At 39.0% G+C, this 17,597-nt stretch overlaps 1 protein-coding gene across 1 annotated transcript in view; it reads left to right on the top strand.

Moving 5' to 3' along the window:
- Positions 1-1,821: 1,821 nt before the first annotated feature.
- Positions 1,822-17,597, top strand: part of ADAP1 (ArfGAP with dual PH domains 1) — a 196,060-nt gene continuing 180,284 nt past the window's right edge. Inside the window, exon 1 of the mRNA XM_056537023.1 lies at positions 1,822-2,145. Within this exon, the coding sequence (XP_056392998.1) occupies positions 2,061-2,145 (85 nt within the window). The 5' untranslated portion in view covers positions 1,822-2,060. The remainder of the gene's footprint in view (positions 2,146-17,597) is intronic.

The following is a 17,597-nucleotide window of genomic DNA, read 5'->3' as shown; positions in this document are numbered from 1 at the left end:
TTGTCTTTGTGTGTACCCCATAATTGTAAGCGCTGTGGAATCTGTAGGCGCTATATAAATAAGTAAATAAAATAAAAATAAAATAAATTATTACTACGGGGGGACAAAATGTGGAGCAAATGAGGGACAATATTAAAGGAGTACTCCGGTGCAGAGTATTCCTGCTCCGTCCTGCCCAGGCTGCAAAATAAACCATCTCTCACCTTCCTGGGTTCCTGCGGAGCACCACTACAGCTGATCGGTCCTCCAGTCCATCCTCTTCATACTTCCATGTGTAACGAAGCGTCACATGGCGCTCAGCCTTTCGCCGACCGCCGCGATGTTCTGCCTCGGCCCATAATAGGCTGGGCGCCATGTGATGCTTCGTTACACCCGGAAGTATGAAGAGGATGGACTGGAGGACCGATCAGCTGTAGTGGCGCTCCGCGGGGAACCCAGGAAGGTGAGTGATGGTTTATTTTAATTTATTTTGCAGCCCGGGCAGGATGGAGCAGGAATACTCTGCACCAGAGTACTCCTTTAAAGGAAAACTGTCAGCTTTCTCCCCCCACACTAACCAGCGATACTAACTGGTAGTGCGGGGGATGCCAATCTGTTTGATCCTTATCGTGCCTGGATCCGTCACGCCGTTCCGCCGTAATCTATTTTCGGTATATGCAAATTAGGTGCTAACTGGCACCGGCCCGGGCTAACTGGCACTCTGACGTCAGTGCTGCTGGCCGCAGTGCCGCCCAGCTCATCAATATTCCTCCCCTCCCTCCACCTCTCTCTCTTCTCCCCGCTCTGTAATGGAGAGAGGGGAGGAATATTGATGAGCTGGGCGGCGCTGGGGCAGGCGGCACTGACGTCAGAGTGCCAGTTAGCTCAGCCGGTGCCAGTTACCACCTCATTTGCATATACCGAATATAGAAGATTACGGCCGAACGGTGCGGCGGATCTGGACAAGGATCAAACTGATCAGTGTCCCCTGCACTACCAGCCAGTGCCACTGGTTAGTGCTGGGGGAGAAAGCTGACAGTTTTCCTTTAACTATTGAGGGCACAAATAGGATGCTGCCATCATGCAGATGCAAAAAGGGGGCATTAAAGGGGCACAAAAAGGATACTGGTATTCTGTGGGGGCACAAAGGGGGCCTCATCACTTTGTAGGAGCTCAGAGGGTGAAGCTCTGACTGTGTCTACTATTTCATGGGGCACAAAAGGGGTATTAGAACTATGTTTGGGGGCAATGAAAAGGGCATCAAGATGGAGATTGTATGCAGAGATTAGTCATGGCTGGAAGAGGTTTTCATGGGCAAGATAGAGCAGAAGACTACCAGCAACTACCAGCAGAGAAGACATATGCACCAGGGCCCATGCTTCAGAGTTATTGCACTGTTACATTTCATTTACATAGATCAGTGCCTCCCAACCAGGGTGCCTCCAGCTGTTGTAAAACTACGACTCCCAGCATGCCCGGACAGCCAACGGCTGTGAGTTGTAGTTTTGCAACAGCTGGAGCCACGCTGATTGGGAAGCGCTGACATAGATAATGAATAATGCATCCTTCTCTATAAATATGAACAGACTAGCTTAGGACAAATAGGAGTGCAGCAGTGAGCTATCCAAAATGCACCACCCCCTCCCCTCTCTCCTCAGGTCCATGCTCTGACTAGGAAGTCCCAAGTCCTTATATGGTAAAAGATATGACGTAAAGCTTTTTCTATTGTAGTCCAGTAGTGAGATGAGGGAAAGCCCAGCGCCTGCGTTACCCGCTGAGGACGCCAGATGTCGCCCTTGAGCAGCGCATCTCTTCGCTACTTTCTTTAATATTTGGAGGAATGCGGAACCAGAATAAGTCAGTGGTTTTGCACAAGCAGAGTCCAGTTTGAATGAGAAGAAAGGAGGAGCCGGAGGACAAACACCCAGGAATAGCCGAGCTCCAGACAGACGTCCACCTGCAGCCATGAGGACTACGTGAGCCCCCCCTGCTGTAGCCCTTGTCTGTGTCACTCTGTGGGCAAGAGAAGGGAGGGCGAGGAGAGCGGCGATAGCGGCGACATACAGGCATCTGTGGGCACCATGGCGGAAGACAGGAACAGGAGAGCCCTGCTGGAGCTGGCCCGCAAGCCGGAGAACACAGTGTGTGCTGACTGCGGGGCCCCAGGTAAGGGCCCTCCTGCTCTCCATTGTACTGACTGCCCCCCTAGCTGAGAGATATGGGGGTCCTGAGGGGACTTGTACACTCTCTATCACAGACTGTGCTGTGGTTGGAGGACCACTTTGTCTTGTCTAGGAGTTATGCCTGTGCTTCTGCAGAACCTCTTTAGCAGGAGGAATTTGCACAATAAGTCAGGAAGATGTCATAGACTAGTATACTGGTTGTAGCTTTGGAGATGCCATAGGCTGTCATGTATCTATATCTAGAGAGATGCCATAGGCTGTCATGTATCTATATCTAGAGAGAAGTCATAGGCTGTCATGTATCTATATCTAAAGAGAAGTCATAGGCTGTCATGTATCTATATCTAGAGAGAAGTCATAGGCTGTCATGTATCTATATCTAGAGAGAAGTCATAGGCTGTCATGTATCTATATCTAGAGAGAAGTCATAGGCTGTCATGTATCTATATCTAGAGAGAAGCCATAGGCTGGTATGTATCTATATCTAGAGAGAAGTCATAGGCTGTCATGTATCTATATCTAGAGAGAAGTCATAGGCTGTCATGTATCTATATCTAGAGAGAAGTCATAGGCTGTCATGTATCTATATCTAGAGAGAAGTCATAGGCTGTCATGTATCTATATCTAGAGAGAAGTCATAGGCTGTCATGTATCTATATCTAGAGAGAAGTCATAGGCTGTCATGTATCTATATCTAGAGAGAAGTCATAGGCTGTCATGTATCTATATCTAGAGAGAAGTCATAGGCTTTCATGTATCTATATCTAGAGAGAGGTCATAGGCTGGTATGTATCTATATCTAGAGAGAAGTCATAGGCTGGTATGTATCTATATCTAGAGAGAAGTCATAGGCTGGTATGTATCTATATCTAGAGAGAAGTCATAGGCTGGTATGTATCTATATCTAGAGAGAAGTCATAGGCTGTCATGTATCTATATCTAGAGAGAAGTCATAGACTGTCATGTATCTATATCTAGAGAGAAGTCATAGGCTGGCATGTATCTATATCTAGAGAGAAGTCATAGGCTGTCATGTATCTATATCTAGAGAGAAGTCATAGGCTTTCATGTATCTATATCTAGAGAGAAGTCATAGGCTGTCATGTATCTATATCTAGAGAGAAGTCATAGGCTGTCATGTATCTATATCTAGAGAGAAGTCATAGGCTGGTATGTATCTATATCTAGAGAGAAGTCATAGGCTGGTCATGTATCTATATCTAGAGAGAAGTCATAGGCTGTCATGTATCTATATCTAGAGAGAAGTCATAGGCTGTCATGTATCTATATCTAGAGAGAAGTCATAGGCTTTCATGTATCTATATCTAGAGAGAAGTCATAGGCTGTCATGTATCTATATCTAGAGAGAAGTCATAGGCTGTCATGTATCTAATCTAGAGAGAGTCATAGGCTGGTATGTATCTATATCTAGAGAGAAGTCATAGGCTGGTTATGTATCTATATCTAGAGAGAAGTCATAGGCCTGTCATGTATCTATATCTAGAGAGAAGTCATAGGCTGTCATGTATCTATATCTAGAGAGAAGTCATAGGCTGTCTTGTATCTATATCTAGAGAGAAGTCATAGGCTGTCATGTATCTATATCTAGAGAGAAGTCATAGGCTGTCATGTATCTATATCTAGAGAGATGCCATAGGCTGTCATGTATCTATATCTAGAGAGGAGTCTAGGCTTGTCATGTATCTATATCTAGAGAGAAGTCATAAGCTGTCATGTATCTATATCTAGAGAGAACTCATAGGCTGTCATGTATCTATATCTAGAAAGAAGTCATAGGCTGTCAAGTATCTATATCTAGAGAAAGTCATAGGCTGTCATGTATCTATATCTAGAGAGAAGTCATAGGCTGTCATGTATCTATATCTAGAGAGAAGTCATAGGCTGGTATGTATCTATATCTAAAGAGAAGTCATAGGCTGTCATGTATCTATATCTAGAGAGAAGTCATAGGCTGTCATGTATCTATATCTAGAGAGAAGTCATAGGCTGTCATGTATCTATATCTAGAGAGAAGTCATAGGCTGTATGTATCTATATCTAGAGAGAAGTCATAGGCTGGTATGTATCTATATCTAGAGAGAAGTCATAGGCTGGTATGTATCTATATCTAGAGAGAAGTCATAGGCTGGTATGTATCTATATCTAGAGAGAAGTCATAGGCTGTCATGTATCTATATCTAGAGAGAAGTCATAGACTGTCATGTATCTATATCTAGAGAGAAGTCATAGGCTGGCATGTATCTATATCTAGAGAGAAGTCATAGGCTGTCATGTATCTATATCTAGAGAGAAGTCATAGGCTTTCATGTATCTATATCTAGAGAGAAGTCATAGGCTCGTCATGTATCTATATCTAGAGAGAAGTCATAGGCTGTCATGTATCTATATCTAGAGAGAAGTCATAGGCTGGTATGTATCTATATCTAGAGAGAAGTCATAGGCTGGTATGTATCTATATCTAGAGAGAAGTCATAGGCTGTCATGTATCTATATCTAGAGAGAAGTCATAGGCTGTCATGTATCTATATCTAGAGAGAAGTCATAGGCTTTCATGTATCTATATCTAGAGAGAAGTCATAGGCTGTCATGTATCTATATCTAGAGAGAAGTCATAGGCTGTCATGTATCTATATCTAGAGAGAAGTCATAGGCTGTATGTATCTATATCTAGAGAGAAGTCATAGGCTGGTATGTATCTATATCTAGAGAGAAGTCATAGGCTGTCATGTATCTATATCTAGAGAGAAGTCATAGGCTGTCATGTATCTATATCTAGAGAGAAGTCATAGGCTGTCATGTATCTATATCTAGAGAGAAGTCATAGGCTGTCATGTATCTATATCTAGAGAGAAGTCATAGGCTGTCATGTATCTATATCTAGAGATGATGCCATAGGCTGTCATGTATCTATATCTAGAGAGAAGTCATAGGCTGTCATGTATCTATATCTAGAGAGAAGTCATAAGCTGTCATGTATCTATATCTAGAGAGAACTCATAGGCTGTCATGTATCTATATCTAGAAAGAAGTCATAGGCTGTCATGTATCTATATCTAGAGAGAAGTCATAGGCTGTCATGTATCTATATCTAGAGAGATGCCATAGGCTGTCATGTATCTATATCTAGAGAGAAGTCATAGGCTGTCATGTATCTATATCTAGAGAGAAGTCATAGGCAAGTATGTATCTATATCTAGAGAGGAGTCCATAGGCTGTCATGTATCTATATCTAGAGAGAAGTCATAGGCTGGCATGTATCTATATCTAGAGAGAAGTCATAGGCTGTCATGTATCTATATCTAGAGAGAAGTCATAGGCTGTCATGTATCTATATCTAGAGAGAAGTCATAGCTGTCATGTATCTATATCTATAGAGAAGTCATAGGCTGGCATGTATCTATATCTAGAGAGAAGTCATAGGCTGTCATGTATCTATATCTAGAGAGAAGTCATAGACTGTCATGTATCTATATCTAGAGAGAAGTCATAGGCTGTCATGTATCTATATCTAGAGAGAAGTCATAGGCTGTCATGTATCTATATCTAGAGAAGTCATAGCTGTCATGTATCTATATCTAGAGAGAAGTCATAGGCTTTCATGTATCTATATCTAGAGAGAAGTCATAGGCTGTCATGTATCTATATCTAGAGAGAAGTCATAGGTTGTCATGTATCTATATCTAGAGAGAGGTCATAGGCTGTCATGTATCTATATCTAGAGAGAAGTCATAGGGCGGTCATGTATCTATATCTAGAGAGAAGTTATAGGCTTGTATGTATCTATATCTAGAGAGAAGTCATAGGCTGTCATGTATCTATATCTAGAGAGAAGTCATAGGCTGGCATGTATCTATATCTAGAGAGAAGTCATAGGCTGGCATGTATCTATATCTAGAGAGAAGTCATAGGCAGGTATGTATCTATATCTAGAGAGAAGTCATAGGCTGGTATGTATCTATATCTAGAGAGAAGTCATAGGCTGGCATGTATCTATATTTAGAGAAAAGTCATAGGCTGGTATGTATCTATAACTAGAGAGAAGTCATAGGCTGGTATGTATATATATCTAGAGAGAAGTCATAGGCTGGCATGTATCTATATCTAGAGAGAAGTCATAGGCTGTCATGTATCTATATCTAGAGAGAAGTCATAGGCTGTCATGTATCTATAACTAGAGAGAAGTCATTAGGCTGGTATGTATCTATATCTAGAGAGAAGTCATAGGCTGTCATGTATCTATATCTAGAGAGAAGTCATAGGCTGGTCATGCATCTATAACTAGAGAGAAGTCATAGGCTGTCATGTATCTATATCTAGAGAGAAGTCATAGGCTGGCATGTATCTATATCTAGAGAAAGTCATAGGCTGGCATGTATCTATATCTAGAGAGTAGTCATAGGCTTTCATGTATCTATATCTAGAGAGAAGTCATAGGCTGTCATGTATCTATATCTAGAGAGAAGTCATAGGCCTGTCATGTATCTATATCTAGAGAGAAGTATAGGCTGGCATGTATCTATATCTAGAGAGAAGTCATAGGCTGGCATGTATCTATATCTAGAGAGAAGTCATAGGCTGGCATGTATCTTACATCTAGAGAAGAAGTCATAGGCTGGCATGTATCTATATCTAGAGAGAAGTCATAGGCTGTCATGTATCTATATCTAGAGAGAAGTCATAGGCTGTCATGTATCTATATCTAGAGAGAAGTCATAGGCTTGTCATGTATCTATATCTAGAGAGAAGTCATAGGCTGGCATGTATCTATATCTAGAGAGAAGTCATAGGCTGGCATGTATCTATATCTAGAGAGAAGTCATAGGCTGTCATGTATCTATATCTAGAGAGAAGTCATAGGCTGTCATGTATCTATATCTAGAGAGAAGTCATAGGCTGTCATGTATCTATATCTAGAGAGAAGTCTTAGGCTGGCATGTATCTATATCTAGAAAAAAGGTCAAAGGCTGGTATGTATCTATAAACTAGAGAGAAATCATAGGCTGTCATGTATCTATATCTAGAGAGAAGTCATAGGCTGTCATGTATCTATATCTAGAGAGAAAGTCATAGGCTGTCATGTATCTATATCTAGAGAGAAGTCATAGGCTGTCATGTATCTATATCTAGAGAGAAGTCATAGGCTGTATGTATCTATATCTAGAGAGAAGTCATAGGCTGGTATGTATCTATATCTAGAGAGAAGTCATAGGCTGTCATGTATCTATATCTAGAGAGAAGTCATAGGCTGTCATGTATCTATAACTAGAGAGAAGTCATAGGCTGTCATGTATCTATATCTAGAGAGAAGTCATTAGGCTGTCATGTATCTATATCTAGAGAGAAAGTCATAGGCTGCTATGTATCTATATCTAGAGAGAAGTCATAGGCTGGTATGTATCTATAACTAGAGAGAAGTCATAGGCTGTCATGTATCTATATCTAGAGAGAATTCATAGGCTGGTATGTATCTATATCTAGAGAGAATTCATAAGGCAGGTATGTATCTATAACTAGAGAGAAGTCATAGGCTGTCATGTATCTATATCTAGAGAGAAGTCATAGGCTGTCATGTATCTATATCTAGAGAGATTCATAGGCTGGTATGTATCTATAACTAGTGAGAAGTCATAGGCTGGCATGTATCATATCTAGAGAGAAGTCATAGGCTGTCATGTATCTATATCTAGAGAGAAGTCATAGGCTGGCAATGTATCTATATCTAGAGAGAAGTCATAGGACTTTCATGTATCTATATCTAGAGAGAAGTCATAGGCTGGTATGTATCTATATCTAGAGAGAAGTCATAGGCTAGTATGTATCTATATCTAGAGAGAAGTCATAGGCTGGTATGTATCTATATCTAGAGAGAAGTCATAGGCTGGTATGTATCTATATCTAGAGAGAAGTCATAGGGCTGTCATGTATCTATATCTAGAGAGAAGTCATAGGCTGTCATGTATCTATATCTAGAGAGAAGTCATAGGCTGTCATGTATCTATATCTAGAGAGAAGTCATAGGCTGGTATGTATCTATATCTAGAGAGAAGTCATAGGCTGGTATGTATCTATATCTAGAGAGAAGTCATAGGCTGGTATGTATCTATATCTAGAGAGAAGTCATAGGCTGGTATGTATCTATATCTAGAGAGAAGTCATAGGCTGTCATGTATCTATATCTAGAGAGAAGTCATAGGCTGTCATGTATCTATATCTAGAGAGAAGGTCATAGGCTGTCATGTATCTATATCTAGAGAGAAGTCATAGGCTGTCATGTATCTATATCTAGAGAGAAGTCATAGGCTTTCATGTATCTATATCTAGAGAGAAGTCATAGGCTGTCATGTATCTATATCTAGAGAGAAGTCATAGGCTGTCATGTATCTATATCTAGAGAGAAGTCATAGGCTGGTATGTATCTATATCTAGAGAGAAGTCATAGGCTGGTATGTATCTATATCTAGAGAGAAGTCATAGGCTGTCATGTATCTATATCTAGAGAGAAGTCATAGGCTGTCATGTATCTATATCTAGAGAGAAGTCATAGGCTTTCATGTATCTATATCTAGAGAGAAGTCATAGGCTGTCATGTATCTATATCTAGAGAGAAGTCATAGGCTGTCATGTATCTATATCTAGAGAGAAGTCATAGGCTGGTATGTATCTATATCTAGAGGAAGTCATAGGCTGGTATGTATCTATATCTAGAGAGAAGTCATAGGCTGTCATGTATCTATATCTAGAGAGAAGTCATAGGCTGTCATGTATCTATATCTAGAGAGAAGTCATAGGCTGTCATGTATCCTATATCTAGAGAGAAGTCATAGGCTGTCATTGTATCTATATCTAGAGAGAAGTCATAGGCTGTCATGTATCTATATCTAGAGAGATGCCATAGGGCTGTCATTGTATCTATATCTAGAGAGAGTCATAGGCTGTCATGTATCTATATCTAGAGAGAAGTCATAAGCTGTCATGTATCTATATCTAGAGAGAACTCATAGGCTGTCATGTATCTATATCTAGAAAGAAGTCATAGGCTGTCATGTATCTATATCTAGAGAGAAGTCATAGGCTGTCATGTATCTATATCTAGAGAGATGCCATAGGCTGTCATGTATCTATATCTAGAGAGAAGTCATAGGCTGTCATGTATCTATATCTAGAGAGAAGTCATAGGCAAGTATGTATCTATATCTAGAGAGGAGTCATAGGCTGTCATGTATCTATATCTAGAGAGAAGTCATAGGCTGGCATGTATCTATATCTAGAGAGAAGTCATAGGCTGTCATGTATCTATATCTAGAGAGAAGTCATAGGCTGTCATGTATCTATATCTAGAGAGAAGTCATAGGCTGGCATGTATCTATATCTAGAGAGAAGTCATAGGCTTTCATGTATCTATATCTAGAGAGAAGTCATAGGCTGGTATGTATCTATATCTAGAGAGAAGTCATAGGCTAGTATGTATCTATATCTAGAGAGAAGTCATTATGTATCTATATCTAGAGAGAAGTCATAGGCTGGTATGTATCTATATCTAGAGAGAAGTCATAGGCTGTCATGTATCTATATCTAGAGAGAAGTCATAGGCTGTCATGTATCTATATCTAGAGAGAAGTCATAGGCTGTCATGTATCTATATCTAGAGAGAAGTCATAGGCTGGTATGTATCTATATCTAGAGAGAAGTCATAGGCTGGTATGTATCAATATCTAGAGAGAAGTCATAGGCTGGTATGTATCTATATCTAGAGAGAAGTCATAGGCTGGTATGTATCTATATCTAGAGAGAAGTCATAGGCTGTCATGTATCTATATCTAGAGAGAAGTCATAGGCTGTCATGTATCTATATCTAGAGAGAAGTCATAGGCTGTCATGTATCTATATCTAGAGAGAGTCATAGGCTGTCATGTATCTATATCTAGAGAGAAGTCATAGGCTTTCATGTATCTATATCTAGAGAGAAGTCATAGGCTGTCATGTATCTATATCTAGAGAGAAGTCATAGGCTGTCATGTATCTATATCTAGAGAGAAGTCATAGGCTGGTATGTATCTATATCTAGAGAGAAGTCATAGGCTGGTATGTATCTATATCTAGAGAGAAGTCATAGGCTGTCATGTATCTATATCTAGAGAGAAGTCATAGGCTGTCATGTATCTATATCTAGAGAGAAGTCATAGGCTTTCATGTATCTATATCTAGAGAGAAGTCATAGGCTGTCATGTATCTATATCTAGAGAGAAGTCATAGGCTGTCATGTATCTATATCTAGAGAGAAGTCATAGGCTGGTATGTATCTATATCTAGAGAGAAGTCATAGGCTGGTATGTATCTATATCTAGAGAGAAGTCATAGGCTGTCATGTATCTATATCTAGAGAGAAGTCATAGGCTGTCATGTATCTATATCTAGAGAGAAGTCATAGGCTGTCATGTATCTATATCTAGAGAGAAGTCATAGGCTGTCATGTATCTATATCTAGAGAGAAGTCATAGGCTGTCATGTATCTATATCTAGAGAGATGCCATAGGCTGTCATGTATCTATATCTAGAGAGAAGTCATAGGCTGTCATGTATCTATATCTAGAGAGAAGTCATAAGCTGTCATGTATCTATATCTAGAGAGAACTCATAGGCTGTCATGTATCTATATCTAGAAAGAAGTCATAGGCTGTCATGTATCTATATCTAGAGAGAAGTCATAGGCTGTCATGTATCTATATCTAGAGAGATGCCATAGGCTGTCATGTATCTATATCTAGAGAGAAGTCATAGGCTGTCATGTATCTATATCTAGAGAGAAGTCATAGGCAAGTATGTATCTATATCTAGAGAGGAGTCATAGGCTGTCATGTATCTATATCTAGAGAGAAGTCATAGGCTGGCATGTATCTATATCTAGAGAGAAGTCATAGGCTGTCATGTATCTATATCTAGAGAGAAGTCATAGGCTGTCATGTATCTATATCTAGAGAGAGGTCATAGGCTGTCATGTATCTATATCTAGAGAGAAGTCATAGGCTGTCATGTATCTATATCTAGAGAGAAGTTATAGGCTTGTATGTATCTATATCTAGAGAGAAGTCATAGGCTGGCATGTATCTATATCTAGAGAGAAGTCATAGGCTGGCATGTATCTATATCTAGAGAGAAGTCATAGGCTGGCATGTATCTATATCTAGAGAGAAGTCATAGGCAGGTATGTATCTATATCTAGAGAGAAGTCATAGGCTGGTATGTATCTATATCTAGAGAGAAGTCATAGGCTGGCATGTATCTATATTTAGAGAAAAGTCATAGGCTGGTATGTATCTATAACTAGAGAGAAGTCATAGGCTGGTATGTATATATATCTAGAGAGAAGTCATAGGCTGGCATGTATCTATATCTAGAGAGAAGTCATAGGCTGTCATGTATCTATATCTAGAGAGAAGTCATAGGCTGTCATGTATCTATAACTAGAGAGAAGTCATAGGCTGGTATGTATCTATATCTAGAGAGAAGTCATAGGCTGTCATGTATCTATATCTAGAGAGAAGTCATAGGCTGTCATGCATCTATAACTAGAGAGAAGTCATAGGCTGTCATGTATCTATATCTAGAGAGAAGTCATAGGTCTATATCTAGAGAAAAGTCATAGGCTGGCATGTATCTATATCTAGAGAGAAGTCATAGGCTTTCATGTATCTATATCTAGAGAGAAGTCATAGGCTGTCATGTATCTATATCTAGAGAGAAGTCATAGGCTGTCATGTATCTATATCTAGAGAGAAGTTATAGGCTGGCATGTATCTATATCTAGAGAGAAGTCATAGGCTGGCATGTATCTATATCTAGAGAGAAGTCATAGGCTGGCATGTATCTATATCTAGAGAGAAGTCATAGGCTGGCATGTATCTATATCTAGAGAGAAGTCTTAGGCTGGCATGTATCTATATCTAGAGAAAAGTCAAAGGCTAGTATGTATCTATAACTAGAGAGAAATCATAGGCTGTCATGTATCTATATCTAGAGAGAAGTCATAGGCTGTCATGTATCTATATCTAGAGAGAAGTCATAGGCTGTCATGTATCTATAACTAGAGAGAAGTCATAGGCTGTCATGTATCTATAACTAGAGAGAAGTCATAGGCTGTCATGTATCTATATCTAGAGAGAAGTCATAGGCTGGTATGTATCTATATCTAGAGAGAAGTCATAGGCTGGTATGTATCTATATCTAGAGAGAAGTCATAGGCTGTCATGTATCTATATCTAGAGAGAAGTCATAGGCTGTCATGTATCTATAACTAGAGAGAAGTCATAGGCTGTCATGTATCTATATCTAGAGAGAAGTCATAGGCTGTCATGTATCTATATCTAGAGAGAAGTCATAGGCTGGTATGTATCTATATCTAGAGAGAAGTCATAGGCTGGTATGTATCTATAACTAGAGAGAAGTCATAGGCTGTCATGTATCTATATCTAGAGAGAATTCATAGGCTGGTATGTATCTATAACTAGAGAGAAGTCATAGGCTGGCATGTATCTATATCTAGAGAGAAGTCATAGGCTGTCATGTATCTATATCTAGAGAGAATTCATAGGCTGGTATGTATCTATAACTAGAGAGAAGTCATAGGCTGGCATGTATCTATATCTAGAGAGAAGTCATAGGCTGTCATGTATCTATATCTAGAGAGAAGTCATAGGCTGGCATGTATCTATATCTAGAGAGAAGTCATAGGCTGTCATGTATCTATATCTAGAGAGAAGTCATAGGCTGTCATGTATCTATATCTAGAGAGAAGTCATAGGCTGGTATGTATCTATATCTAGAGAGAAGTCATAGGCTGGTATGTATCTATATCTAGAGAGAAGTCATAGGCTGGTATGTATCTATATCTAGAGAGAAGTCATAGGCTGGTATGTTTCTATATCTAGAGAGAAGTCATAGGCTGTCATGTATCTATATCTAGAGAGAAGTCATAGGCTGTCATGTATCTATATCTAGAGAGAAGTCATAGGCTGTCATGTATCTATATCTAGAGAGAAGTCATAGGCTGTCATGTATCTATATCTAGAGAGAAGTCATAGGCTTTCATGTATCTATATCTAGAGAGAAGTCATAGGCTGTCATGTATCTATATCTAGAGAGAAGTCATAGGCTGTCATGTATCTATATCTAGAGAGAAGTCATAGGCTGGTATGTATCTATATCTAGAGAGAAGTCATAGGCTGGTATGTATCTATATCTAGAGAGAAGTCATAGGCTGTCATGTATCTATATCTAGAGAGAAGTCATAGGCTGTCATGTATCTATATCTAGAGAGAAGTCATAGGCTTTCATGTATCTATATCTAGAGAGAAGTCATAGGCTGTCATGTATCTATATCTAGAGAGAAGTCATAGGCTGTCATGTATCTATATCTAGAGAGAAGTCATAGGCTGGTATGTATCTATATCTAGAGAGAAGTCATAGGCTGGTATGTATCTATATCTAGAGAGAAGTCATAGGCTGTCATGTATCTATATCTAGAGAGAAGTCATAGGCTGTCATGTATCTATATCTAGAGAGAAGTCATAGGCTGTCATGTATCTATATCTAGAGAGAAGTCATAGGCTGTCATGTATCTATATCTAGAGAGAAGTCATAGGCTGTCATGTATCTATATCTAGAGAGATGCCATAGGCTGTCATGTATCTATATCTAGAGAGAAGTCATAGGCTGTCATGTATCTATATCTAGAGAGAAGTCATAAGCTGTCATGTATCTATATCTAGAGAGAACTCATAGGCTGTCATGTATCTATATCTAGAAAGAAGTCATAGGCTGTCATGTATCTATATCTAGAGAGAAGTCATAGGCTGTCATGTATCTATATCTAGAGAGATGCCATAGGCTGTCATGTATCTATATCTAGAGAGAAGTCATAGGCTGTCATGTATCTATATCTAGAGAGAAGTCATAGGCAAGTATGTATCTATATCTAGAGAGGAGTCATAGGCTGTCATGTATCTATATCTAGAGAGAAGTCATAGGCTGGCATGTATCTATATCTAGAGAGAAGTCATAGGCTGTCATGTATCTATATCTAGAGAGAAGTCATAGGCTGTCATGTATCTATATCTAGAGAGAAGTCATAGGCTGTCATGTATCTATATCTATAGAGAAGTCATAGGCTGGCATGTATCTATATCTAGAGAGAAGTCATAGGCTGTCATGTATCTATATCTAGAGAGAAGTCATAGACTGTCATGTATCTATATCTAGAGAGAAGTCATAGGCTGTCATGTATCTATATCTAGAGAGAAGTCATAGGCTGTCATGTATCTATATCTAGAGAGAAGTCATAGGCTGTCATGTATCTATATCTAGAGAGAAGTCATAGGCTTTCATGTATCTATATCTAGAGAGAAGTCATAGGCTGTCATGTATCTATATCTAGAGAGAAGTCATAGGTTGTCATGTATCTATATCTAGAGAGAGGTCATAGGCTGTCATGTATCTATATCTAGAGAGAAGTCATAGGCTGTCATGTATCTATATCTAGAGAGAAGTTATAGGCTTGTATGTATCTATATCTAGAGAGAAGTCATAGGCTGTCATGTATCTATATCTAGAAAGAAGTCATAGGCTGGCATGTATCTATATCTAGAGAGAAGTCATAGGCTGGCATGTATCTATATCTAGAGAGAAGTCATAGGCAGGTATGTATCTATATCTAGAGAGAAGTCATAGGCTGGTATGTATCTATATCTAGAGAGAAGTCATAGGCTGGCATGTATCTATATTTAGAGAAAAGTCATAGGCTGGTATGTATCTATAACTAGAGAGAAGTCATAGGCTGGTATGTATATATATCTAGAGAGAAGTCATAGGCTGGCATGTATCTATATCTAGAGAGAAGTCATAGGCTGTCATGTATCTATATCTAGAGAGAAGTCATAGGCTGTCATGTATCTATAACTAGAGAGAAGTCATAGGCTGGTATGTATCTATATCTAGAGAGAAGTCATAGGCTGTCATGTATCTATATCTAGAGAGAAGTCATAGGCTGTCATGCATCTATAACTAGAGAGAAGTCATAGGCTGTCATGTATCTATATCTAGAGAGAAGTCATAGGCTGTCATGTATCTATATCTAGAGAAAAGTCATAGGCTGGCATGTATCTATATCTAGAGAAAAGTCATAGGCTGGCATGTATCTATATCTAGAGAGAAGTCATAGGCTTTCATGTATCTATATCTAGAGAGAAGTCATAGGCTATCATGTATCTATATCTAGAGAGAAGTCATAGGCTGTCATGTATCTATATCTAGAGAGAAGTTATAGGCTGGCATGTATCTATATCTAGAGAGAAGTCATAGGCTGGCATGTATCTATATCTAGAGAGAAGTCATAGGCTGGCATGTATCTATATCTAGAGAGAAGTCATAGGCTGGCATGTATCTATATCTAGAGAGAAGTCTTAGGCTGGCATGTATCTATATCTAGAGAAAAGTCATAGGCTGGTATGTATCTATAACTAGAGAGAAATCATAGGCTGTCATGTATCTATATCTAGAGAGAAGTCATAGGCTGTCATGTATCTATATCTAGAGAGAAGTCATAGGCTGTCATGTATCTATAACTAGAGAGAAGTCATAGGCTGTCATGTATCTATAACTAGAGAGAAGTCATAGGCTGTCATGTATCTATATCTAGAGAGAAGTCATAGGCTGGTATGTATCTATATCTAGAGAGAAGTCATAGGCTGGTAGGTATCTATATCTAGAGAGAAGTCATAGGCTGTCATGTATTCTATATCTAGAGAGAAGTCATAGGCTGTCATGTATCTATAACTAGAGAGAAGTCATAGGCTGTCATGTATCTATATCTAGAGAGAAGTCATAGGCTGTCATGTATCTATATCTAGAGAGAAGTCATAGGCTGGTATGTATCTATATCTAGAGAGAAGTCATAGGCTGGTATGTATCTATAACTAGAGAGAAGTCATAGGCTGTCATGTATCTATATCTAGAGAGAATTCATAGGCTGGTATGTATCTATAACTAGAGAGCAGTCATAGGCTGGCATGTATCTATATCTAGAGAGAAGTCATAGGCTGTCATGTATCTATATCTAGAGAGAATTCATAGGCTGGTATGTATCTATAACTAGAGAGAAGTCATAGGCTGTCATGTATCTATATCTAGAGAGAAGTCCATAGGCTGTCATGTATCTATATCTAGAGAGAAGTCATAGGCTGGCATGTATCTATATCTAGAGAGAAGTCATAGGCTTTCATGTATCTATATCTAGAGAGAAGTCATAGGCTGGTATGTATCTATATCTAGAGAGAAGTCATAGGCTGGTATGTATCTATATCTAGAGAGAAGTCATAGGCTGGTATGTATCTATATCTAGAGAGAAGTCATAGGCTGGTATGTATCTATATCTAGAGAGAAGTCATAGGCTGTCATGTATCTATATCTAGAGAGAAGTCATAGGCTGTCATGTATCTATATCTAGAGAGAAGTCATAGGCTGTCATGTATCTATATCTAGAGAGAAGTCATAGGCTGGTATGTATCTATATCTAGAGAGATGTCATAGGCTGGTATGTATCTATATCTAGAGAGAAGTCATAGGCTGGCATGTATCTATATCTAGAGAGAAGTCATAGACTTTCATGTATCTATATCTAGAGAGAAGTCATAGGCTGGTATGTATCTATATCTAGAGAGAAGTCATAGGCTGGTATGTATCTATATCTAGAGAGAAGTCATAGGCTGGTATGTATCTATATCTAGAGAGAAGTCATAGGCTGGTATGTATCTATATCTAGAGAGAAGTCATAGGCTGTCATGTATCTATATCTAGAGAGAAGTCATAGGCTGGTATGTATCTATATCTAGAGAGAAGTCATAGGCTGTCATGTATCTATATCTAGAGAGAAGTCATAGGCTGGTATGTATCTATATCTAGAGAGAAGTCATAGGCTGGTATGTATCTATATCTAGAGAGAAGGCATAGGCTGGCATGTATCTATATCTAGAGAGAAGTCATAGGCTTTCATGTATCTATATCTAGACAGAAGTCATAGGCTGGGTATGTATCTATATCTAGAGAGAAGTCATAGGCTGGTATGTATCTATATCTAGAGAGAAGTCATAGGCTGGTATGTATCTATATCTAGAGAGAAGTCATAGGCTGGTATGTATCTATATCTAGAGAGAAGTCATAGGCTGTCATGTATCTATATCTAGAGAGAAGTCGTAGGCTGTCATGTATCTATATCTAGAGAGAAGTCATAGGCTGGTATGTATCTATATCTAGAGAGAAGTCATAGGCTGTCATGTATCTATATCTAGAGAAAAGTCATAGGCTGGCATGTATCTATATCTAGAGAGAAGTCATAGGCTGGTATGTATCTATATCTAGAGAGAA

The sequence above is a fragment of the Hyla sarda genome, chromosome 8 (assembly GCF_029499605.1).
Source record: "Hyla sarda isolate aHylSar1 chromosome 8, aHylSar1.hap1, whole genome shotgun sequence".
Lineage (NCBI taxonomy): Eukaryota > Metazoa > Chordata > Amphibia > Anura > Hylidae > Hyla > Hyla sarda.
Note: the sequence above shows the minus strand (reverse complement) of the source record. Positions and strands in the feature narration are given on the sequence as shown.